Source organism: Grampus griseus (genome assembly GCF_964374135.1).
Source record: "Grampus griseus genome assembly, chromosome: 17".
Lineage (NCBI taxonomy): Eukaryota > Metazoa > Chordata > Mammalia > Artiodactyla > Delphinidae > Grampus > Grampus griseus.
The window spans coordinates 69,379,874-69,404,373 of NC_139011.1; the positions used below are offsets into that span (position 1 = coordinate 69,379,874).

The 24,500-nt window shown below is 37.0% G+C and overlaps 1 protein-coding gene across 3 annotated transcripts in view; it reads left to right on the plus strand.

The window, feature by feature from the left end:
* Window positions 1-10,027: 10,027 nt before the first annotated feature.
* The window catches only part of MYBL1 (MYB proto-oncogene like 1), a gene marked incomplete at its 5' end in the record, with an annotated part of 31,718 nt that continues 17,245 nt past the window's right edge, over window positions 10,028-24,500 (plus strand). For all 3 annotated transcript variants that reach the window (XM_082675205.1, XM_082675206.1, XM_082675207.1), the window contains 6 exons: window positions 10,028-10,047; window positions 18,503-18,608; window positions 18,926-18,997; window positions 20,441-20,533; window positions 21,928-22,148; window positions 24,181-24,355. In XM_082675205.1, coding sequence (XP_082531331.1) covers window positions 10,028-10,047; window positions 18,503-18,608; window positions 18,926-18,997; window positions 20,441-20,533; window positions 21,928-22,148; window positions 24,181-24,355 — 687 coding nt within the window. The remainder of the gene's footprint in view (window positions 10,048-18,502; window positions 18,609-18,925; window positions 18,998-20,440; window positions 20,534-21,927; window positions 22,149-24,180; window positions 24,356-24,500) is intronic.

Genomic DNA, 24,500 nt, shown 5'->3' on the forward strand with positions numbered 1-24,500 from the left:
TCTTTCTTCTTTGGAACTAAACCCGCCTTTGGTTCATTTATCATACCACATAATTCTTTATCTAAAAACTGATAGTGTGAGAATCTGGGGGGATTATTCCTGTTTGTCGGTTATATGTATAGAAAGAAACATGTACATGTTGGTGGGAATGTAAATTGATACGGCCACTATGGAGAACAGTATGGAGGTTCCTTAAAAAACTAAAAATAGAACTACCATACGACCCAGAAATCCCACTACTGGGCATATACCCTGAGAAAACCATAATTCAAAAAGATACATGCACCCCAATGTTCATTGCAGCATTATTTACAATAGCCAGGACATGGAAGCAACCTAAGTGCCCATTGACAGATGAATGGATAAAGAAGATGTGGTACATATATACAATGGAATATTACTCAGCCATAAAAAGGAACGAAATTGGGTCATTTGTAGAGACATGGATGGACCTAGAGACTCATGCAGAGTGAAGTAAGACAGAGAAAAACAAATACTGTACATTAACACATGTATGTGGAATCTAGAAAAATGGTACAGATGAGCTGGTTTGCAAGGCAGAAATAGAGACACAGATGCAGAGAACAAATGTATGGACACCCAGGGGGAAAAGCAGGGGGTGGGGTGGTGGTGGTGGTGGGATGAATTGGGAGATTGGGATTGACATGTGTACACTAATATGTATAAAATGGATAACATTTAAAAAAAGCAAAAAAAAAAAAAAAAAGAAACGTGCAGTATGAGATATACCTCATACTTATTTGGCTTATGGAATCAACATATTATACTTGAATCCTTCATTCATTTAAAACTTTTTATTAAGCACTGATCAAATGCCAAGCTTCTGTTCTAGGAACTGGGGAAACTGTTCTAAATGAGACAACTTCCACGTGGCTCTTGGAGTTTACATCGCAATAATGGAGACAAGCAATGAACACGAGTATAATAACTATCATTTAGTGACCCTTTCCATATATCCAGGCAATAGGCAAAACACAACATGAAACAATTAGTTTAATCCTCAAAACAACTCTTTGTGGTTGAGTACCATGATTTTATTCATCTTTCAGGAAACAGGCTCAGGTAGGTAAGGTAGTTTACCCAAGGTCCTGAAGTTAATGGCAGAGCTGGGATTTAAACCTAGATGTTTATGACTCCATACACTGTGCTCTTAACCTCAGTGCTACATTCGTAATTTAGCAAAGAAGTAAAATTTGGTGGTCACATCTTTTTTTTTTAATTGAAGCATAGCTGATTTACAATGTTGTGTTAGGTGTACAGCACAGTGATTCATATATATATATATATATATATATATATATATATATATATATATGAGAAAGACATTTCTTACCTGCCTTTGTTATGCTTATATTTTTAGTGAAGGAGAGAGACATTTAAATAAGCAAGTGCAAATCTAGGGGGAATACTGAGTGGTGTGGGATGACACTACAGGAGGAACTACCCTGACCTGCTAGTGGTTAGAGAAAGCGTCCTAAGAGGTGATGTGTTAGCTGAGACCTAAAGAATTAACAGGATGTTTAAAAATCAAATTGCAGGCTTCCTTGGTGGCGCAGTGGTTGAGAGTCCGCCTGCCGATGCAGGGTACACGGGTTCGTGCCCCGGTCCAGGAAGATCCCACATGCCGCGGAGCGGCTGGGCCTGTGAGCCATGGATGCTGAGCCTGTGCATCCGGAGCCTGTGCTCCGCAACGGGAGAGGCCACAGCAGTGAGAGGCCCGCGTACCATTAAAAAAGAAAAAAAAAAAAAAATCAAATTGCAAGATACAGCACTTCCAAAAATGTTTTATTTACTTAAGTCAGTCCATCAAGCAAAATTAAGTTGGATGCTTATGTTTGCCATACTTTAGACCCCATCCAGTTGAATGGATAAGGATGAAAAAGTTTGAGAAAGCTTGTGCAAATAGGGTTGATAAGGAAAGGGAAACAGATTATAACAGAGGTTGAGATTCTAAATTCAGTGTATGAAACCACTTCAGAAACATGAGCTTATAGGTGTCTCTGCTACTGAATATGATCGGTGTAAATTAGATGCATAACAAAAATGTAAACAAAATAGTAAAGCAAGAATAAAATTAGAAGCTGGAAGCCCTCAATTTTTCTGACTTAACATTACCAGGATTATAGAAAGATGGTTCCATTTCTTCTTCTAGCTTCTCATGGCCCTGTCCCAGTATCTGTCACCTTGGTTTCCATTAAGCAGTATTACTCTCTAAGTGGCTAGTAACCAATATATATCTTAAGTTGTGCTTACAATATTGCTTTTCAAGTTAAGATTATCATTTTACCTTTCTTATAGCAAGTGATTTGGCTTTTTCTTTTGTATAGTAAACTTAACAATGTTATTAAATTTATTTTTGGTACAGTCATTAGAAAACTTAAACCAAAATCTGAAAAAGAAGTAATCTGTAAACGTTTTCCTTGAAATTGGACTTAATTGTTTTCCTTTTAAAAAGTTATTCTCAAGGCAATGCATGTACATGGTTAAAAAAAAAAATTAAAAACTACAGCAAAACACCCAGCTCCCCCATCTCAGTTGCTAAATCAACCATTTCTCTTTTGGTGGCTACCCCTATAACTTAAGTAAGATGTTTACAGGTCTCATCTCTTTTTTAAAAAAAATTTTTAAATAAATGTATTTTCTTATTTTTGGCTGCATTGGGTCTTCGTTGCTGCACACAGGCTTTCTCTAGTTGCCGTGAGCGGGGGCTACTCTTCGTCGCAGGTCGCGGTGCGCAGGCTTCTCAATTGCGGTGGCTTTTCTTGTTGCGGAGCATGGGCTCTAGGCACGCAGGCTTAGTAGTTGTGGTGCACGGGATTAGTTGCTCCACGGCATGTGGGATCTTTCCGGACCAGACCTCGAACCCGTGTCCCCTGCATTGGCAGGCGGATTCTTAACCACTGAGCCACCAGGGAAGCCCCTCATCTCTTGATTTATCAACTTTAGACAGTATTTGATTCCTCCATTATGAAGGCTGAGTCCCATTGCTCTTTTTAGGTTTTCTTTATAACTTTATATAATGTATTGAATAAAGTCTCTGTTTATTGAGCCATCAACTTTAGACATTACCTCTTAACTCTCCATTATATAAAATGAGGAAATTAACATTTCTATACTTTATCATGTGCCTTATCTTTCCATTCTACTTCCTTTTATTAGCTATACTATTACTTCTATGTTATCAAGGTTTATATATTCAAAATATGTTCTGTAGCCATAATTGCTTTAAAGTATAGTTTGACTAAGCTAATAAACAGCTGAGGTGATCTCAAATGTCAAAATGAGGACTTTTTTTTTTTCTGAGACGCCGACTAGAAGTTGGAGCTTTCCCAAGGCAGATATTGTAATTTAAACAGATTTATGTTTTAAAAGATCCCACAGGTGGCCAAGTGGAGGATATACTGGATTGGGACGAGAGATCAGTTAAAGACTTGCTGTAACCAGATAAGAGATGAAAGATGGGAGCTTGAACTGATCCACTGGCAGTGGGGATGGAGAGAAGAGGATAATGGAGAGTAAAAGAGTCAATCCAGACTCTCAGGTTGTGATGTGAGAGGCTAGATGGTGGTGCTACTAAATTGGAATTGGATGCAGGAGTAATTACACATTGGTGGGTAGGAAGTGAATCCCATTTTTGGACGTGTTGAATTTTGGGTGTTTAGTGCTTCCAGATGGAGAGAGATGGAGTTCAGGAGAGGGGTGGGGATTGGAAGTAAAGATCTGTGAATCATAGGATATGACTGAAATCACAGGAGTGGATGAAGTGTAAAGTGAGAAGAGCGCTAAAGATGCAATTTGGGGGAATGCCAACTTTTAAGGAGCAGGCAGAACAGAGGCTAGTGAAGGAGTCTGAGGGATGGAAATCATGGAGGTGATGTCACAGAAAACAAGGGATGGAAGTTTCAAACAAAAGGGAGTAATGATGTCAAATGCTGTAGAAAGTTCAGGCAAAATTGATTTCCTTCTTCAAGTGTCCATTGGTTTTATAGCCACAATTTCAATGGCATGATGGTGGTAAATGTTAGATTGTGAAAGGACTGAAGACTAATTGGATAGTGAAGTCAAGACAACTTTTAAGAAGTTTGAGCCAAAAAAAAAAAAGTTTGACTGAAAGGGAAGAACAGAATACTGCAGATACAGGGTTAAGGGAAGGATGGGTGGATTTTAGATAATTTTAAATAATATTTAGATCAATATTTTCAACTCTATTGGAGCCAATATCCCCTTTTTATAACAATATATTCTAGTCCCTATACTCTACTAAAATAAAATACATAGATAACTTATAATTTTTTAAAAAAATTTAATGCTCTACCTATAATATGAGGAGAAACAGAAGAGATTTATAATAACACCCCTCTCAAGCACAACTAATCCAACTGATACATACGTAGACTCACCATGAACTCAATAGCTACAAATACAGATATCAGTGGGCTGTATTAGCAACTTAAAATCTTGAGTGTCTTAATACCTTCAGTGGTGTGATTTTCTAAAATAGGGAAACAACTCTTGCTTAAGTCTGAATAAAATAAAATACAATCTTCCCCTGGTTTACATAGTACTTGTGTTTCTGGAAATATTCAGTGTATTTCAAAACAGTGAAAAATCCCCCAGTACTTGTGTACTTCTGTTTATAAGTAAAAAGGAGTTGGTTCTAGGCTAAAATAATTATCACCAGGCTTTTCACTTACTGTCTGGTTGAACTTTGAATGGAACTCAACATAATTCTTCCTTGTGTAGGAGTCTCAGACACTGCAAGAGTCTTATGTTCCTAGGCCTGGCACTCTAAATGGCAGTAAGGACCTTCAATAACCAGAAATTCCCCTAAAATTTCCCGAATTCACTGTTCCCTTTGGGACTGCCTGGATGTGCTAGACCAGAGGAGAAGAGGAGGCTGAAATAAAGCCAAGCTAGATTATTGTCCCTGATACAGTGGGAGGTGATAAAATTGAGAGTAGAGGTAGAACATTTAGGATTTAAGAGGACAAGCACACATTCATATCTCGGCAGATGTCATGTTTCCCACAGATCAGTGATAGGTCTGCCTTAAGGATTTTGTGATATGCTGGTAAATTCTCTCTCTTTTTCAATGCCCTGAGTACCCTCTCCCTTAACTTGGAGTTCCTATCCTTTGTTTAAAGCCTTCAGCTAGTAGGCTCATTTGCTGTAAGTGAGGGCTAAATTTTGAACACTATGAAAGATTTCTTTTTTGAAGAGAAAGCACTATTTTTATTATGATAGGCCAAAAGTGTTGAAAATTTCAGAGAAGATATATTAGTTTCCTATTCCTATTATTGTATTACTGCTGCTGTAACAAATTACCACAAATTTAGTGGCTTAAAACAACACAAAGGGGACTTCCCTGGTGGCGCAGTGGTTAAGAATCCACGTGCCAATGTGGGGAACACGGGTTCAATCCCTGGTCCGGGAAGATCCCACGTCGTGGAGCAACTAAGCCCGTGCGCCACAACTACTGAGCCTGTGCTCTAGAGCCCGCGAGCCGTAACTGCTGAAGCCCGCGCGCCTAGAGCCCGTGCTCCACAACAAGAGAAGCCACCGCGATGAGAAGCCCGCGCACCACAAGGACGAGTAGCCCCCGCTCGCCGCAACTGGAGAAAGCCCGCGCGCAGCAACGAAGACCCAATGCAGCCAAAAATAAATACAATTTTAAAAAATACAAAGTTATTATTCTAAGGTTCTGGATGTCAGAAGTGCAAACGGGATGTCCTTGAACTAAGGTCAAGGTGTCAGCAGGGCTGTGTTCCTTTCCGGAGGCTCTAGGGGAGAATCGGTTTCCTTGACTTTCTAGTTCCTAAAGGCTGCCTGCATTTCTTGGCCCATGACCCCTTCCTTCATTTTCAAAGCTAACATCATAGCATCTTCAATCTCCTCAGACTCTTCTGCTTCCATCTTCCACTCTTAAGGACCCTTGTGATTACATCGGGTCCACCTAGATATTCCAAACTCCCCTTGTCAAGATCCTTATTTAATCACATCTACAAAGTCCCTTTTGCCATTAAGGTAATATATTCACAGGTTCTGGGGATTAGGACGTGGACATATTTGGGGGGCCATTATTCTATCTACCAGAAAAGGGTAGAGCAAGGAATATTGGGTTGAAACTGGGACACTTTAAAACATTTTTTTTTCTCTTACAGTATTTTTTTTTTTCTTGCAGTTCAACCACCCTTACTTTTGCCTTTAAAAGCCAACCTAAGAATTCTATAGCTGCTTATGTTAGTACGGTTTCTATTTATAATTCCCATCAAATTTAAAATAGCACCCTAAATGTACAGATTAGCAAAATATATTGGTGGTGGGGAGACAGATGTTGGACCATACATTTATGTATTCAAAGTAGCATTCTAAACCTGATTTTGGTTTTCATATCAAATACATAATATATGGTTTCATTATTCTGCCAAGGCATATTTATTTAGCATTATCAATATTGGGACAAGTTTTACATACCATACTTGTGCTATTTCCTTGTGCCCAATTTTCCTCATTTATAAAGTGGAGGAAAGTAACGGTACCTATCTCATAGGGTTGTTACAATTATAGAAGTTGTGGCTATTACCAAAGACTAATGAATGCAAAGCACCTAGAAGGGCCTAGTAGTGTAACAGCCATTTAATGGCATTGTCTTAATATTACACTATATTTATTGGCTATATAATTGTTTTTTCCTGCTGATGAACCATTTAAACTAGGCTCAAAATGTGAATGCTTCCAAACTGGGGTTCTAAAGGAATACACTACTATAAGCACTCAACACATCTTTTTTGCTTGTATTGAACTATATTTTAAATTTTTGTCAAAGGCTGTGCACACATTTACGGCTTTTGCTTGGTATTGCTTTCCAAAAGGATTATACCAGTTTCAATACTAACATCAAGGAATTATTCAAACTTTGTTGGCAGGATTTCGAAAAATTTTGCTACCTTAGTAGTCATAAAATCGTGTTTCAAATCTGGTTTAATTTGTACTTGTTACATCCCTGTAAGCATAAATATTTACTCAATGCACTTATTTATATTTTTCCATTCATTCTACAGTTATATTTATTGAGCATCTGGGTGTGTCACTATTCTAGGGACTGAGGATCTAACAATAAATAGAACAGACAAAAATCTACTTATGGGAATGGTTGATACAGCTCTATGAAAACTATAGTCTATTAGGTACTATATTAAACCAGCATAAGCTTTTCAAACTAAGTTAGCAAACCTCTGGAGTATTTGGCCTTTGCAGGAGGATAAGAAGCTGGTGCAGTCATGTGAAGGATGAGCATGGTGAACCTTCTGCTCATTTATTTAATAATAATGAGGCGATTTATTTAAAGATTTGGAGTAAGAAAGTAAATAATTTAAAAACTTATTTTTAAATATAAAAAATGAGTTTTCAAAGAAATTTCCAGCACTTGCCCCCAACCCCTGTCTCCCCTTGGTTTTCCCCCCTATACCTCTGTGGAAAGACTTGAGAAGCATTAACAGACTATTCAAAACTAACTCTTGGGGGCTGAGGAGTAAATGCATGACAAAGTTCCTTGTGTTTTCAGCTTCTGGTGATTACAAATAAAGCCACTGTAAACATCTGTTTTCCAAAGTGGCTGTTTCAGCTGCATTCCTACCGGCAGTGTATGAAAAGTTATACTTGCTCAGCATCTTCATCTTCGCCAACACTTTTTACAGTCCCCCTCCCCCCATTCTAATAGCTGTGTAGTAGTACCTCATTGTGGTTTTACTTTGCATTTCTCTAATGATTAATGATGTGGAGCATTTTTCATGCTACTTATCTTTTTCGGTGAAGTGTCTGCTCTAATTTTTGCCCTTTTTATTGCTTCTTTTTTTTTTCTCATTATTGAGTTTTGAGATTTCTTTATATACTCTGAATTAAAATTCTTTATTAAATATATTTTGATTAAAAAAACGCAAGTCACAGGTTATATTTGAGTATGTGTATTCAAATGACTCTGAACCACTTTAATTCCACACTTTTTTTTTTTGTAACTAATTTAAATGAATTTGCGATGTTATCTTTCTGAGGAATTATGTTTTTCTCTATCTCTAAAATGAGAGGGACTTAGTTTGCTGTCAAAATCTAAAACAACTCTCTTCAAGCTCTAAAAACGTATTCTGTATACCTTTTAGACTACAGCCTAAAATATAGTAGAAACTCTGCTTCCTGTTAGGATGTAAATAAGCGGAGTGATGTTTGAACCAAGAGTAAAGAAAACACTGTTTTCAAACGATATTACTTTCTAAATTAGTTTTTTTTTTTTAAGTTAACTAGCAACACAGCAAGCAATGATTTGAAAGAAAAGCTGTTTTACCTTCCCAGAACCCATACCTTGAGAAAAAGGAACTATAAAAAGGCAGGTGTTTTAAGTTTTAAAAGTAGTGCATGCAAGCTCCTCTTAATTCACATTTGCACCTGCATCTCTTATTTGCAAAGATTGATGCGTAAACTTTCAAAATAGCAAAATGTAAGTTTGTTACAATATTAACCTGTGGTTTCGTGCTCCATGCAGTAGAGCATGTTACCTTGCAAATTTGTATCCTTTACCATTTCTAATCCTTACTGTAGTTAATCTATTTTAACGCTACTTGAACTGAGCAGTTTGTAGTTATTAGACTTGAAACCTCTAGAGTAGTTTTAACTGCCAGAAGCTCCTCCAGTGCAGTTGCCCCGTCCTCCTGTCTCTCCTGAGAAGGAAGGTCACCTTCTACTGTTGACGACCGTACTCATTTATCTGGGCGAAATTCCCAGTCCGCTCCGGTCTTCCTGCATTCTTCCCCCGGATCAGGGCTCCTTCACCGCGCACAGCAGCTACTTCCCGTAGAGCCGGGGAGGAGATTAAGCACTTTGGAGACCAGCCGCCGACCCGGATTATTTCCCTTTTCAGTTCCAAGCACGTGTCCAGCTAAAAACTTTTTCACCTGTCACACTCCTGCTCATTCTTGATATTCGGTTTCCTGCTACGGTCTTCGCTAGTTCAGCGGCTACGATGTTTGGCAAAAATAGCTCGCAGTTTTGCTTAAACAATAACGGCCGCGCAAATTTTATGGTTAGATTTGTCTCAAGTCCGAAGACCGAGCCTCCTAACTAGTGAGGAGGGATACACCCGAGGACTGAAGAGCTGAGGCCGAGAGAAGGCTTCGGGGACATGCCCTGGCGGGACACCTCAACCCTCAGGGACACCGTCCGCTCACCCCGGGAAGTTTGGGCTCCCGCCGCCGCTTCCGGACACGCCTCTCCGCGAGCCTGGAACTCGCTTTCCCAGCAGGCCCCGCGCTGCCCTCGGCGTCCCGCCCCCTCGGGTGCGGCGCTCTGCGCGCTCCGGGTCCTGTCACTGCTGGACCCGCGAGCCTGGCCTGCGGCCCCACCCCCTGGCTCCCAGCTCCTTCCCCGACTCCCGCGGGTTCCAGTCCCGACTTCCAGCTCCCCAGCCCCCGCCCGCAGTCGCGCGCGCTCTCCCCGCCCCGCCCTCGTCCCCCCGCGTGCGGCCGCCACAGCCAATAAGATTCGGGGCCGCGTGCGCAGATTCAAACGGCGGCTCTTGAGGGAGGCTGGGCGCGAGATTCGGCGGTGCGGACAAAACCCTGCAGGAGGCTGTGATCCCTGCCGGGCTGTTCGCTGCGGGGAGAGGGCGGGGGTCGGCGCCCGCGGCGGAGCCGCGCTGGGACAGCGGCGAGGAGGCTGAGAGGTGGCGGGAGGGGCCGGCGGAGGGCGGGAGCGCGCCTGCTGACATGTTGGGGGCATCCGTGACCGGGCCGGGCCGGGGCTAGGAGCGGCGCTACGGACCGGGGGCGGGTCGCGGTCCGCGCCTCAGTCCTTCTGTCCTGCCCTGCCGGGGACGTGCGTTCCGCACTCGGTCGCCGCGGAGAGGGACCTCGGAGAGGGAAGCGGAGGGAGGGTCGGGGAGAAGGAGCATTAGCCTGAGGCTGGAGGAGGCTGAACTGCGTCCCCGCCCAGCCCGCGCCTATGCGGTACTTGAAGGATGGCGAAGAGGTCGCGCAGGTGGGTGACATCCCTTTCGCCCGGGCCCGTCGGCACAGTGTCGGCTCAGATTCCCTTTCCTTTCCCACTGCTTCCGCACCAGGCCCTCCCCAGCCGGGGCAGAGTTTTTCTTCCCGCTGCTCCACAGCCGCTTCGGCCCGCTGGCCTCAGCGCAGCCGTGACGTGTGGAGTTGGGGACCAGTGTGTTTCAGACTCAGAAAGTGACTAACAGATGCCCAGGTTGCTCTTTTGAGTCGACTTTCCCCACAGCGCACATCCAGACCCCCAAACGTTCACAGCCACTTCTTGGTGGGAGTTGACAGGTAAGTCTGTGCGCTTTCAGGGAATACGCTCCGCAGATGAAAGTGGAAGTGTCCTGCCTGGACGACCTGAAAATGGTGTTCAGAGGGCCTCTTTTTCTCTGAATGACTGGGCCAGTTAAAAATAGGAACTTTGTGATAAACCTGGGTGGGGACCCTTCTGCCGTCTTTGCTCCCTTGAAAGGTGTGGAAGTCCTCTGAGGAATAGCTGAGGAGAGAGGACCTTTTTTGATGTTTACTGTAATTACCATACCCATGTTCTCAGCTTTATGTATGTATTTTTAATATCTTCTACTGGGAAGATGCCACACTGTTACCACCAGGAGCTTGATCTTAAAATAAAACAATGTGTTTGAGTCACTTAATATTTTGTGTGTCTGTTGGGCTCTGACTGTGCCTAAGTGTTGCAAAGAGGTAGGGCATGTTTTTTTGGAAAACTTGCTAGGATGAATTTACGCTTCTCATTTTTATTTATGTCATTATAGTAGCTACTCCTAAATTGTGTGTAGGAATTACTTAGATGACAAAAAACTACAGTATCTTTTAGTTGTCAGTATTATTAAATAAACATGAAAAGATGTGTGACAGGATTTCCAAATGGCTTTATTTATCTAGATCCACAGCCTCAAAGTCTCAACTGGAGGTGTATTTCCCAAGTTGAAATTTAGTACTAGCTTCATTCACTGCAGATTACTGTTAAAAATTGGCAATAAGTACACATAGTATTTGTTGCTCTTCATTTATTAAGTATCTGCTGCATGTAAGGTATCTTTTGCAGAAATCAGCATAGAATGTAGTTAAGTCTTTGTTAGATTATTACTTTGTAGCAACTACAGAATAGATCAAACTCTTGAGGTGGAACAAATGTACACACACACACACACACACACACACACACACACACACACACACACTTCTCTAGAAGAGGCTTTTCAACCTAGGCACTTGATATTTTGGATCAGATAATTCTTTGTATGGGGAAGGCGGGGTGGGAGGGGTACTGTCCTGTGCTTTGTAGAATGTCTAGCAGCATCCCTGGCCTCTACCCGGTGGATGCCAGTAACACCCCACTTCCCCCAGGTGTGACGATCAAAAATGTCTCCAGACATTACCAAATGTCTGTTGGGGGCCAGAATCACCCAGGTGAGAATTATTACTCTAGAACATCAAGGACCTGACTGACTTCTCAGTCTTCAGAAAAGATAGATATTAAAATCTCCTGTAACTATAATTACTGAGGTATTGATTTAGGCCTTTTCTTTTGAATTTTTAAATATACCTTCATTAAGCAAGGTGACAAGTGAATATTGTCAAGTCAATAACAGGAGTTAGTTTATATTCAATGTGTGGCATTATCTACTTATCAGTATTGATGTTAATCTTATTTGAAACAGTTTCTTGGCTAATTCTGTCATTAGCAGTTAGTTATGGTTAGACATGGATGCTTGAATGTCAGAACCCTGCCTTCTCCAGTTAGTTTTTCTGTCCATAATTTGCATATGCTTCATAATAATAGGCTAAGAAAGAAGTGATTTAATGATTAATTTGCCTGTATAAGTTGTTTTATTGACAATACTGTGAACTTTGAGATCTAAACATTAATTGCACTGTTGACTTTTATTCCTGTCAACTGTATAAATTAATTGAAATGTATTACAGAATGATTGAAAGAGTCATAAGTCTGGAGTAGTTAAATGTGGTGGGGTGAAGCTACACTCCCTATGGGAGTATGCAGGTAGAAGATGTGATGAGGAATTATCATCTGTGAATGGTGTATTTCTTAGGGTCTTCATTCTTGAATGTGTTTTGTGCTCTAAATTATATTTCTTGTATAGGTAAATATGACTTATTTATCTTAGAAAATAATAGGATGTGAAATGTTTTGAAGGATAAATAATCTATTGGGCAAAGTCTAGTCTCATGCCTTTAACTAAATATCTTAATAATAAATATGAACCTAATTTATAGTTGAATGAAAAAGGACATAATTCAGTCACTTTAAAATCTCCACTATACAACCATTTCAGTATTTGATTGAAAACTATACTCACTGTATAAAAGTTTTGCATAAAACTACAGGCATAAATCCTGTAATAACCTCTCCTGTATGATCTGAAAAAAAAAGTAAAAAATGTTACCTCAGGTTTAAACAACTGAAGGATGTTAGCTCTTTTGATCTTTAAGATAGCTATAGTATCTCTGATCTGGATTTACATAAAGGAAAAGGTTTATTTGGTGTTGTGACTTTAAATAGTTTTTAGATCCCACTGGGGGTTTTAATGACATAATTTACAGGCAATACTAAAATTGGTATATCTGTTATTAACATGTATTTGATTTTTAACCATATTTATGTATTAAGTAATTAATTTTAGGTTTTAAAAGCCAGTTCTACTCTTAAAAATAAGCTTTAAAAAGGGTCATTTAGACGCTAGAAGGCCTGTTTAAGTAGGAACAGATTCAGGTATTTACAGTTGGGATGACTGGTGACTATACTAAACTGGAAAGACAAAAGCCAGCTCTTTAGGTATGTGGTATGTGTATTGTAGGAAGCAATTTTATTGTGTTGTTTCTAGTGAGATGGGTGTTGTGGGTGAAGAATACTGAAATAGGAGAACTGATTTTTAAATCATCTTTGTAATTAGCAATATTGTTTGGGGAAAGCAAGTAAACTCTATAGCCCTGTTTTTTGTCTGTTAATATAAGGGTTTGGATTTTGTGGTCTATAAGATACCATCTAGCTTTAATATAGTTCCTATTTTGAACTCTTTTTGTAATCATCTTTCCTCATTTAAAAATATACACACACTGATGGAATAAAATAGAAATGTTCTCGCATTGTTTTTGTTTATGGATAGCTAGGTAGAAATCCCTTCAGTATTTATTTCATTATTGCTATTAATGGTCAAATAAAGTCGAATTTGTCTTACTATAATGATGCTAGTTTGCAGATTTGGGAATAAAATATTCATGTATGCAGTACATCGTATTAACCACTGGGTGGCCTGATTTCACTTTATTAAATCAAACTGGTAAATTTTCATCCCTTGAATTCGACTGAACTTAAAAAATTCACAGTTATTCTGTCAAGACAGTATAATAAAGATGTATTTTTTGATTATGATAAAAATATTCAGACTTGATGCAGTTTGATTTAAAATATTATCAAGTTGAAGTGATTTTACTGGAGCAAATTTTATAGAACTACTGATATTTCTCTAATTCAAATCAGTTTCTATTCAAATAAAAATAAATTAAAAAAAATTTCAAATTCTTCCTTTGGCACACCACGTTTTACTCTTTTTTAGGTGGAATAATTGATGTCCTTTAAAATTGAACTTCTCTCGAATGTTTTATCTTAATATTCCCAAGTGTGAATAGTTTGTGTATTATTTCACAGGGAAAGTTATGACTATCACATCCTATTAGCTTACACCCCAGTGTAGAATTACTCTTAACCACTTTCCTGGCCTAATGAGTCATAGTATTTTTGTGTGTGTGCATATGCTCTTCATTTTGCAGTTTCATAATCACCCTAATCAGTTTGTTCATTCATAATCTACACAAGTTTTTCAATATGGTACTTAGGTTATGCATTAGACAGTTACAGAATAAATATTTTATTTGACTTAAAAAATAAAACTGGCAGAATGATTCTGGAAACCAAGTCCTGAATGGAGATTCAAAGACCAAATTCCTCTTCGGTTTTTGCTTTGTGACTGGAGAAATAATTTCACCTATTTTTACTGTCTTCTAGATTAGTCACCCTAGGCTAAAAATGGTTTATCTATTTACAGATAGATAGTAGGAAGTTGATTTTATTTAACTATTAGACATTACCAGCATTGATAGCTACAATAGAGAAATACTAAAAAATGAAGTAGAAAGCAGAAAAATAAAGCAAATAAAACAAATAAAGAAAATGAAATAATGATTTGTTTTGATGGTGTCTAACCATTTTTAAGCAATGGGACTTTTTCATTGTTAAATGGTGAAAGTAGAATATTGGTGAAGTTATTTGTGGGGTTTTATCTCTTCCCGTTTTTATTCGCAAATTGTAGGCATTCTCACTCTCAACCACTGCGCCACCAGGGAAGCCCCTCAGGCAGCTTTATGTTTTAGCTACTGATGAGTTTCTAGGATCTTCTTCTGTCATGCTTACTTGAAAGTTTTATCATCCTTTCAACAATTACTTAAATAATATAGAAATAATGCTAAAACTAAGAGGTAGATAGATTTTAGGGAAGTCCCAGTGGTAGAGAGATGGATTCTAAGAATTCTACTTTAATCCTCCCTCACACTTAACCACTCAAAAAACCCAGCTTCCTGAACATGATGGCCATACTGATGCAAGACAGAATGAAACCTCTTTTAGAAATAGAAATTTCTCACAAATCAAGTATGTGGTTAAAAAATAAGGCAGGTTTTTAAAGTTAAAGTGAACATGTTTTCAGGAATATTACTCCTTGGAAACTAGTCTTTTGACCAAAATAACATTTTTGGATTCATATCTTTAACTTAACATATTTTGATAAGAATACTGATAAGGTGAATTTTGTACAGATTAGATGTGATGTAAATATTTTTGTGAATACTCAAAATTTATATGGGTGAGTCCCTAAATTAGAAATTGTTTTCAAATAACCTAATTTTTAAAGCAACCTCAAACATGCTGTTATGGAAGGTGTTGGGGTCTGAGGGGAGGGAAGAAGAGATGGGAACCTGTAAAAAGCATTACTGAGGGCTGTTTGGGATGACAGGAAGTGATAATGTTGCAGGGGACAGTTCTAGGAAAGGTTAGGCAATATTAGTAGACACCCCAAAGAACCCCTTCTGTACTGAATATTTTTTTTATGTTTGTTTCAGCAGGTTATGCTTAAAATTCTACCACTTGGAGGTGCATTTGGATTTTGAAAGTTCTTTTTAATAAATGGGAATGCTTTTTATCTCCTCTTAGAGGTATTTGCATTTGTTAAAAAAAAGTTTTCTTTCTCATGTCAACTTGAGATCAGCTGTATTAAGGGAGGTAAAAGTTTTGATTGGGTTGGGAAGGAGTGAGGTAATTTTGGAATACAGAATACTTGGAGGAGGTGAAAGAGTAAGCAAGAACATTCAGTAATTTTACAAATGTTTGAATGGCAGGTACTGTGCTTGATGAAGAGAGGTGAACGTATTAGACATGGTCTTTGTACTCCTGAGTTTACAATTTGGTTGGGAAGGTCGACAAGTGTGATAGCATTGAGAAGGATGGGTGAGTTCCATGAGTGCGTACAGTGGACAGCAAGCTTCAGTATGATGTTTTATCTGGTTTACTAGCCTTCTTAGAAATTTATGAAGTCATTGGATCCTGAACCATCTCCAATTTAACAGTTTAATCGTGGCTAATCAAGTGATATTTCTGATAGCTGAAGATGGCTGCAAATAACAGGTATTTAATTAAACCTGTGCTTTTATTTTCAGCATAGTTTAACAAAACAATCATATATGGAAATAGGACTGGCAGATCATTAAAATAGACATTGGCTTTAGGGGAGAAAGTATTGGAATACAGAAGTGCATTAAACTAAAGAAGCAGTTAGGTGCCATAGGTAGGTGGGTGGGGGATTTTGGTGTCTTGTTTGGTCAGATAAGAATAATTTTGGTCCTAATGGAATTGACAAATCAAGGGAAATTAGAAGTTCTGCAAAGGATCTGTAAACAGTATATATTAAATCTAGGCCTTCATTTTCCACAATGTCTGGTACTTAGAAACGTTAAGTAAATATTAGCTCATGTTATTTTCAGATGCTCATAACTTTATTCAGTCCATTGACTACTGAAAATCCTCTAATTCAGTTTATCATAAAGACCTGCCCTCTTTTCTGGGGTTTTGTGCTCTCATGGCTTTAACTGTTCTCTGTGTGCTGGTGATTGCCAAAACTGTATGTCTACCCTAAACCTGTTACCTGAGCAGAAGATCCATGTGCCCAGTTGTCTTCTAGATCGGCTCTGCCTAGTAGGAGAGCCACTAGTCACATGTGGCTGTTGAGCTCTTGATATGTGGCTAGTTGGAATTGCTATGTACTTCTAATTTTATTTTATTAAAAATTTTTAAAATTTAATTTAATTTTTATTTTTCTGATTAGCTCTGTCTGTAGCTAGGAATTCACTTTGTTGCTCCTGGGCTCTTTCTATCAGCTTCATCTTCTTGTATTTTTTTCCTCTTTCTCTTTTGCCTTTGGCACTCTCTTCCCTCCTGGACAATGCCACACCAGATTTTGAAGACTTAAGTAAGAAGAAAAGAATGTAAAAGATTTTGTGATTATGTTGATTACATGTTGAATTGACAATTAAAAAATATATTGGGTTAAATATTATTTATTATTAAAATTAATTTCACCTGTTTCTATTTTTTTTAAATGTGGCCACTAAGAAATTACATATGTGGCTTGCATTACATTTCTATCGGACAGTGCTGTTCTGGATATATCCAGTATCTACCTGTATATTTCTGAAGTGCCTTAAAATCAGTCCAAATTGCTTACTCTCCTCATTCCCTTCTACCTTCCAAAGTTCTGTTTCTCCTTCTATTCCATATCTCAGTGGATAGCTCTATTTATGCTCCCAAAGCCAGAAATTTTGGAGTCTTCCTTGAATCTTCCTCCCATGTCTCTCAGATTCATCAGTTGAAAAATCCTTTTGTTTCTACCTTTTTCATATCTCAGGTTTATGTGCTTCTTTCTATAACTACTATCACGACCTTAGTTGGTTTATTCTTTTATGGTTTCTTGATTTTTGTCACATTTAGATTTCTTCTACTCAAGGATGTAAAAAATAGAATTCAACCCTATTATAGTACTATTATGTTTTCATTTTTTTAAGTGTAAAATATTTGCTTCATCTGAAGTTTTTATTTTAAAGTAAGACTTTAGCTTTATTTTTTAAGATAGCTACCCAGTGTCTTACCCTTCATTGAAAAGTCCATCTTTACCCCACTGATTGATATGTTACAATTTACCAAATTCCCATACGGGTTTTGTGTTTTTCCTGAATGTTCTATTCTGTTCCATTGATTTGAGTATCTGCACATGTGTCAGTACCATTCTGTTTTATTTATTGTTTCTCTACAGTATATTCTGATATTGGGTAGTACTAATTCTCTCTCTCCTTTTTTAGAACTTTTTTGGCTATTACTGCCTGTTTATTTTTCCATATGAACTGTAGAATCAGCTTGTCTAAGTTCCTCTGAAAATCTGTTCGTATTTTTATTCATTTAATCTAAATTTATGAATTAATTTACAGAGAATGGACATCTATAATATTGTTTTCCTTTCCAAGAATGTGCTCTGAATGTTTTTTCATTTGTTCTTCTGTGTCTCATAATAGTGTTTCATTGTTTACTATAACTTGATCTGTATACTCAAATTATTTCTACATATTTTAACTTTTTTTGTTGGTGTTGTAAATGGCTCATTTATTCCATTGTGTCTTTTAACTGACTTTGTTTTGTATTTTACCATTATCGTTGCCAGGCCCTAATAATTTCTTACTTGGGGTATTGTGAAAGATTACCAACTGGTCTTCCTTCCTCCATCTCTCCACATTCCTGCCAGTGACTTTTGCTGAAACACAAGATACTGATCTTTTACTCCCTTACTTAAATTCCTTTAACTCTTTAGGTTAAAGGTCAAATAAAGAATAAAGGTCAAACTCCTTAGCATGACATAAAGGTTATCACTTGGCCTCTACTGACATATCTAGCTTCATTCCTCTGTGTCAGTAAGAACTACAGCTCCTCTCCATTGTATGACTCTTAATTTTTTTTATACTTTGAATAATCTCGTTGGACATATGTCTGCTAGTCTGAGTGGCTTCTTTTCATCGTAACTGTGTATTCAGATTCAGTGACTGAATTCACATCTTTAAATAAAATTCTTTTTTTTTTTGCGGTACGCGGGCCTCTCACCGCTGTGGCCTCTCCTGTTGCGGAGCACAGGCTCCGGACACGCAGGCTCAGCGGCCATGGCTCACGGGCCCAGCCGCTCCGCGGCATGTGGGATCTTCCCAGACCGGGGCAGGAACCCGTGTCCCCTGCATGGGCAGGTGGACTCTCAACCACTGCGCCACCAGGGAAGCCCTAAGTAAAATTCTTGATTTCACAATTGTGTTCTTTTCAGTGAGGATGAGGATGATGACCTTCAGTATGCTGATCATGATTATGAAGTCCCGCAACAAAAAGTGTTGAAGAAACTCTGGAATAGAGTAAAATGGACAAGAGATGAGGTAATTATGTGATAAGGCTTACTAATTCCATGCTCGTATTTAATGATTAATAATATATATTAAAGATATTTAGAAACAAAACATGAGAAAAGTTATCCATCAACTGACTTGCACATTATTTTTCTTCAACCATACATGAATAGCGGGTTGATATTGAGACTGACAGAATCAGTTTAGTAAATGGGAGAACTTGTGTTATAATGGCTTCAGTCCTTCTAAAAATGGCCACCAGATACGACATGGAAGAATTGGAGAGTATCTATATTCAGGAATAGGGTGAGGGAGAACTTTCTAATTTTTCATACCTGTTTTAATAGGATGATAAGTTAAAGAAGTTGGTTGAACAACATGGAACTGATGATTGGACTCTAATTGCTAGTCATCTTCAAGTAAGTGAAACATTATCCTTTATTGCTGACATGAATGATTTAGGCCATGGGGTTACATTTGCTATTTTTCAGAAATGTGTCTACATTATTTTAGATTTAGATTTCCTTCCTAAAAACATCTCTTTTGTTCTGATCTTCCTACAGTTGGAAGTTTTTAAAGTCTGATTTTCTAGTAATTAGTTTATCCAGGGATCTAAAAAGATTAATAATCTAAAACAAAAATGATACGAAGTTTGGGTAGGGCTTTATAAATATTTGCTGATAAATGTTAAAACATTTTGAGAGAAGTTAAATATATTGAAGTATTTTGGTAGCTAATTAATAAAACCAGAAAAAGCTACGTTGCTGTGAGAATTAGAAGTAACATAGGATGTTTGGCACAGTTCCTGACATTTAGCATGTGTTCAGTAAATGGAAGCTAAATTAGAAAAGCTATTTACATTAGCTTTATCAGTTTAATTTCAATGGTATAACAGCAAATTAAGTGAACAGAGAAATGCTACAAGGCTATACAGGAACAGCCTAATTATTTTGAAAAATTGATAACCTTAAAATGGATCAGCATTGATGTACAGAAGCTGTAAATGAAGAAGCTCAGTTTGAATAAAAATAAGTCCACTAGGCACCAGGACAGAGCTATTGGTAAATAAAGTATTTGTATTTATATGCTTCTAAATCATCTGTAATCCTGTATATGAGCTAATATCTTTGGAAACTGAATCGCTAATGAAAAGTTAAGTGTTATTATTATTATCCTTGTAATACATAGGAGTTACTAGGTTGTGACTTGACTAAAATAAGGCTACACTTATGAATCATTTTTGGAGTTTGGGATGTTTCTACATAAGGTTTTATCCTGGTAAATTCATTTTCCTTTTGAACTTCAACACTTAAATAATTTAACTGGTATATAATGCACATCTTCTATCTAGGTATATTTAGTTTTTACTTGATAACTTGGAGGTTGTCATTTATAAACATCCTTTAAATACCATGAGTGGTCTAATAATGCCTTTCAGGATTTTTTAATTTTCTAGAGTTATGTACTGCTATACTATATGAATCCAGACTGCTATGCTGTTTGAGTTCGTCTGTCTGCTTTGTATAGTTGTCTGTTTACTCCCTTTTATTCATCAGTACATTTCTTTATGGCAGTATCTGTGTTGTAGCTTTGCTTTTTGCTGTTATAAGGCAGAGTATAGAGATACATAATTTAACTTCAAATGTATATTGTCTTTATTTATAGTCTAAGCAATGCTGACAATTTTAATTAAAAATGAATTGGGGCACAGGCATGTAAAATAAATACTACATTTTTCAAGAATGCTATTGAATGCATTATTCTCGAAAAACTTTCTTCTTAAGGTTGTGAGATATAAGTTTGGGCTGACTTGCTTTCTGGAAGACAATTGTTCAATAACAAAATCATCTGAATTCTTTCAGAATCGTTCTGATTTTCAGTGTCAGCATCGGTGGCAGAAAGTTTTAAATCCAGAATTGATAAAGGGTCCCTGGACTAAAGAGGAAGATCAGAGGGTAACATGTTCATATTCTTTATTTTCACTGTGTAGGTGGACTTGCTTTTTTTCTTCCTAATACATTGGTTTTTTGTCACATAAATACATATTTAAATCACTTTGATTTGTTCTCTGAGTTACTGCTGGCATAAGAATTGAAACTTGAGTATCTTGAAATGTAGTTTTTTCAGAACTGAGTCAAACCAAATATAATATATATAGCCTTTGCTGTCTGAAAGTTTGGTTTGCAGAAGGAAAAATACTATCAGCTTAGTCACCTTCTTTAGAGCTTAGGTTAGCAACATTTAGGATATAATTTCTTGGTGAAAATTGAGTTAGCATTTTAAAAACAGAATTTAATTTTATTCCTATTTTATCTGAAAATGTGAGGTGTAAGGAAGTCATTCTTAACTTTCCCTCTTGACCTATAATGAACCCCCAAGTAAGATAGATATCAGAGCATCATGTTCCCAAAGAGTTGGATGATTCAAAAACCAAGGTAATTCTTTGTGTTACGAAAGTGTGAGAAGAATGGGAGAGTTGCTGTCCTCTACTGAGAATTGCTCTTTAGTTCATGCTCTTTATGGCATAAATGTTGTTAATGTAGTTGGGAAATTAGAGTATTCTTACTGCCACTCAAAGTAAAAAAAAAAACCAACAAAAAACAAAACAAAACAAAAAACCCCCAAACTTCACTAGGTTCAGAACTGATCTGATTTATTTGATGGCCAATGATAAGTTTTAAAATGTATGATTTGTATCCTTTCAGTTTGCGAAAGGAAGAAATGAAAAGACAGTAACTGTAGATCCTTCCTGCTTCCATAATGATTTATTAGGCTTTCAGCTGAAGCTTTAAAAAAAAAAAAAAAAAAAGTAAGAGTAGAAAATGCTTAAGTCTCAACGTTTTTACTGTTATTTCATATTAATGTATGAAACAATTTAACTTACAAGTCACTTTAATTAACTTGTATTTTAGATAAGTTTGGAATCAATTTTTGATTGCAAAAAAAGATGGCAAATGCTGAAGGAATAGTTACTAGTAAAATTTTTTTTTTTAAGTTGTAGTTGTGGTTTGGATTTAATGCATTAAAAATGGCATTCTTGAGTTATGTTTTAAAATTCTGTGAAGGTAGTGCTTTTTTAAAATTGAGATATAATTATGTATTAGTTTCAGATGTACAAAATAATGTATATATTGCAAAATGGTCACAAGTCAAGTTAATATCTATCCCCATATGTAGTAAAAATTTTTTTTTCTTGTGATGAGAACTTTTAAGGTCTACTCTCTCAGCAGCTTTCAAATATGCAATACAATATTACTAGCTGTAGCCACTATACTCTACATTATACCCCCATGACTTATTTATTTTAAAAAAGGTAATGCTTTTTTAAACTTTGCTTTCTGTTTCTTAGGTTATTGAATTAGTTCAGAAATATGGGCCAAAAAGATGGTCTTTAATTGCAAAACATTTAAAAGGAAGAATAGGCAAGCAGTGTAGAGAAAGATGGCATAATCATCTGAATCCTGAGGTAAAGAAATCTTCCTGGACAGAAGAGGAGGACAGGATTATCTATGAAGCACATAAGCGGTTGGGAAATCGTTGGGCGGAAATTGCCAAACTACTTCCTGGAAGGTACTTATATAAATGTATATACATTTTTCATTTTTACTTAAACTTGATCTTTATTATGTTACTATTAAATATATTTATAAGTACCCCATGACTTTTATTTATAATTAAAATTTAGACTGCAGAATACAAGCAACTCTTTGCGTTATTTGTAATATCAGTACATTTTGTGGTAAGGGATATAATTAGTTTTTTAATGATATATTTTATAGCAGTAATTTGTGCAACAAAATGATGGACCTTTAGGTTATGTGAACATTTAATGCACTCCCAAAATTGTGTTTACACATCAGTGCCATTTAAGCAACCTTCTTTGTACAAACTAAGTTGGAGTGGAATCTGAGTTGAAGAGATTTCTTTCGTATTGGATTCTGTGTATAAGACCAGAGAATAACAAATACACTGGCTGAAAAAAATTGTTACGAAAGTACATTAGAGAAAATTCAATTCTTAATTAATTATGGTATCATTCAGATCATGAGTAGTGTGTATATATCCATGTGGCTAAAATATAGCACTTCCCTCAGGGGCACTGATGTGCTAAGTACACTATACATGGCACTGGTTCAAATGTTTCCTAGCTGTCTGTAGTACAGTAGACCAACAATCTTGGGAAAATCCATACCTCACTCGGAAGATACGCAGTTGTTTTTTATTGCTGTAATCTCTGTATAGTACTTAATAGTTTATAAAATGCTTTTTACATATTTTCTTTTTTTCTTTTTTTTTTAGAGAAAGAAAACACTTTTACTGTTGAATAAACATTAAATCAGAATGTGATGCCCATCATAGGCAATCTGATAAGAGATTGCAAAAAAACGGAGAGAAATCCCACCTTTCACCCACATAGCCAAGCAGATACCACCCATTACATACAGGTTCTCAAGATAAACAATAACTAGTCCTTAAGTCAGAAGACTTGACAGCACCATTTTATTTCACACAGTTCATCCTATTGTACACTTACCTAGCAATTGGAGTAGCCATCTGTGTTAGTTACTTGGCTTTATATAAAGGAAAAACAAACTTCTCATATCTTTTTTAGAAAGTAGTTTTACAACTTGGAGCCAGGTCAGCTGAAGTTGGGCTCCTACCCTCCTGCTGAAACTTGGAGATAGCGTGTTATATTCTATATATTCTTAATTAATCTTCATATACTTGTGAAATATGCAGAGCAAACATTGCTGTCTTTGTTTTATAGATAAGGAAATTGAAGCATAGTGTTAAGTTTTTTTATCCAAGTTACTGAACCTGGTCTAGGAACTTCTGATGTTTTCAGTCTTTGATACATCTTTTTACTGTCCATAGAACCTAGCTTAGTGCTTAGCATAAAGTAGATTCTCAGTAAATGTTTATGTATTTTTAAAAATTTATACTACAAGTAGCTGTAGGTTGAAGACTTCCATTTTTACAAGGGGAACTTAGGTAAAAGGGCAGCCAATGAACTCTTTCTTTCGTAGGTATTTTGTTGTAAGAAGTGAAAAAGAATACCGGGATTCTGTATTTTGTGGTTTGCATTTTATTACCATGTTTGATCTTGGCTTTAGGGCTTTTGCCCTCACTATGCCCTTTGCCTGGAATGCTCTTTTTTTTTTTTTTTTCTGTTCTTGTATAGCTGGTTCATTCTTGTCATTCAGATCTTAGCTTCACTGTAACCTCACAGAGGACTTCCTGGACCACCTAATCAAAAGTACTATAGTTACTCACTTTTCTTATCCTACTTTAAATGATCTGCATTGCACTAGTTTTCTTATTATTTATTTTTTTGTTTTTCTCTTCCTTCCTCCTTTCCTGCCCCCATGCTTCCAGTGAGAACATAAAGCCCTATGAGAGCTGGGACTTTCTTTATCTTATTCACTGCTGTATCTCCAGTGTTTAGAGCTTTATCTGACAGAGACATACAGTTTATTTTTTGAATTAAAAGAAGTGTCTAATTTCACCAGTTGTAAAAATTTGTTTTAAGTACTTCGTATACTTTATACAGCGTTAACATTTATGGAATCCTCTTTTTCTTTTTAAATATATACTTTCTTAGGACTGATAACTCTATCAAAAATCATTGGAATTCTACCATGAGAAGAAAAGTGGAGCAGGAAGGCTACTTACAAGATGGAATAAAATCAGAACGATCTTCATCTAAACTTCAACACAAACCTTGTGCGACTATGGACCATTTGCAAACCCAGAATCAGTTTTACATACCTGTTCAGGCACATATTTTTAATACCTTTATTATTTAAAAAATATCTTTAGTTGCTATATTTCTTTAGTTTCTTTAGGGAAGGTGTTTAGTTTCTTAATAAGACAAAAACAACATATATTAAGAGGAATAGACATTTAAATTTCCAAACTGAA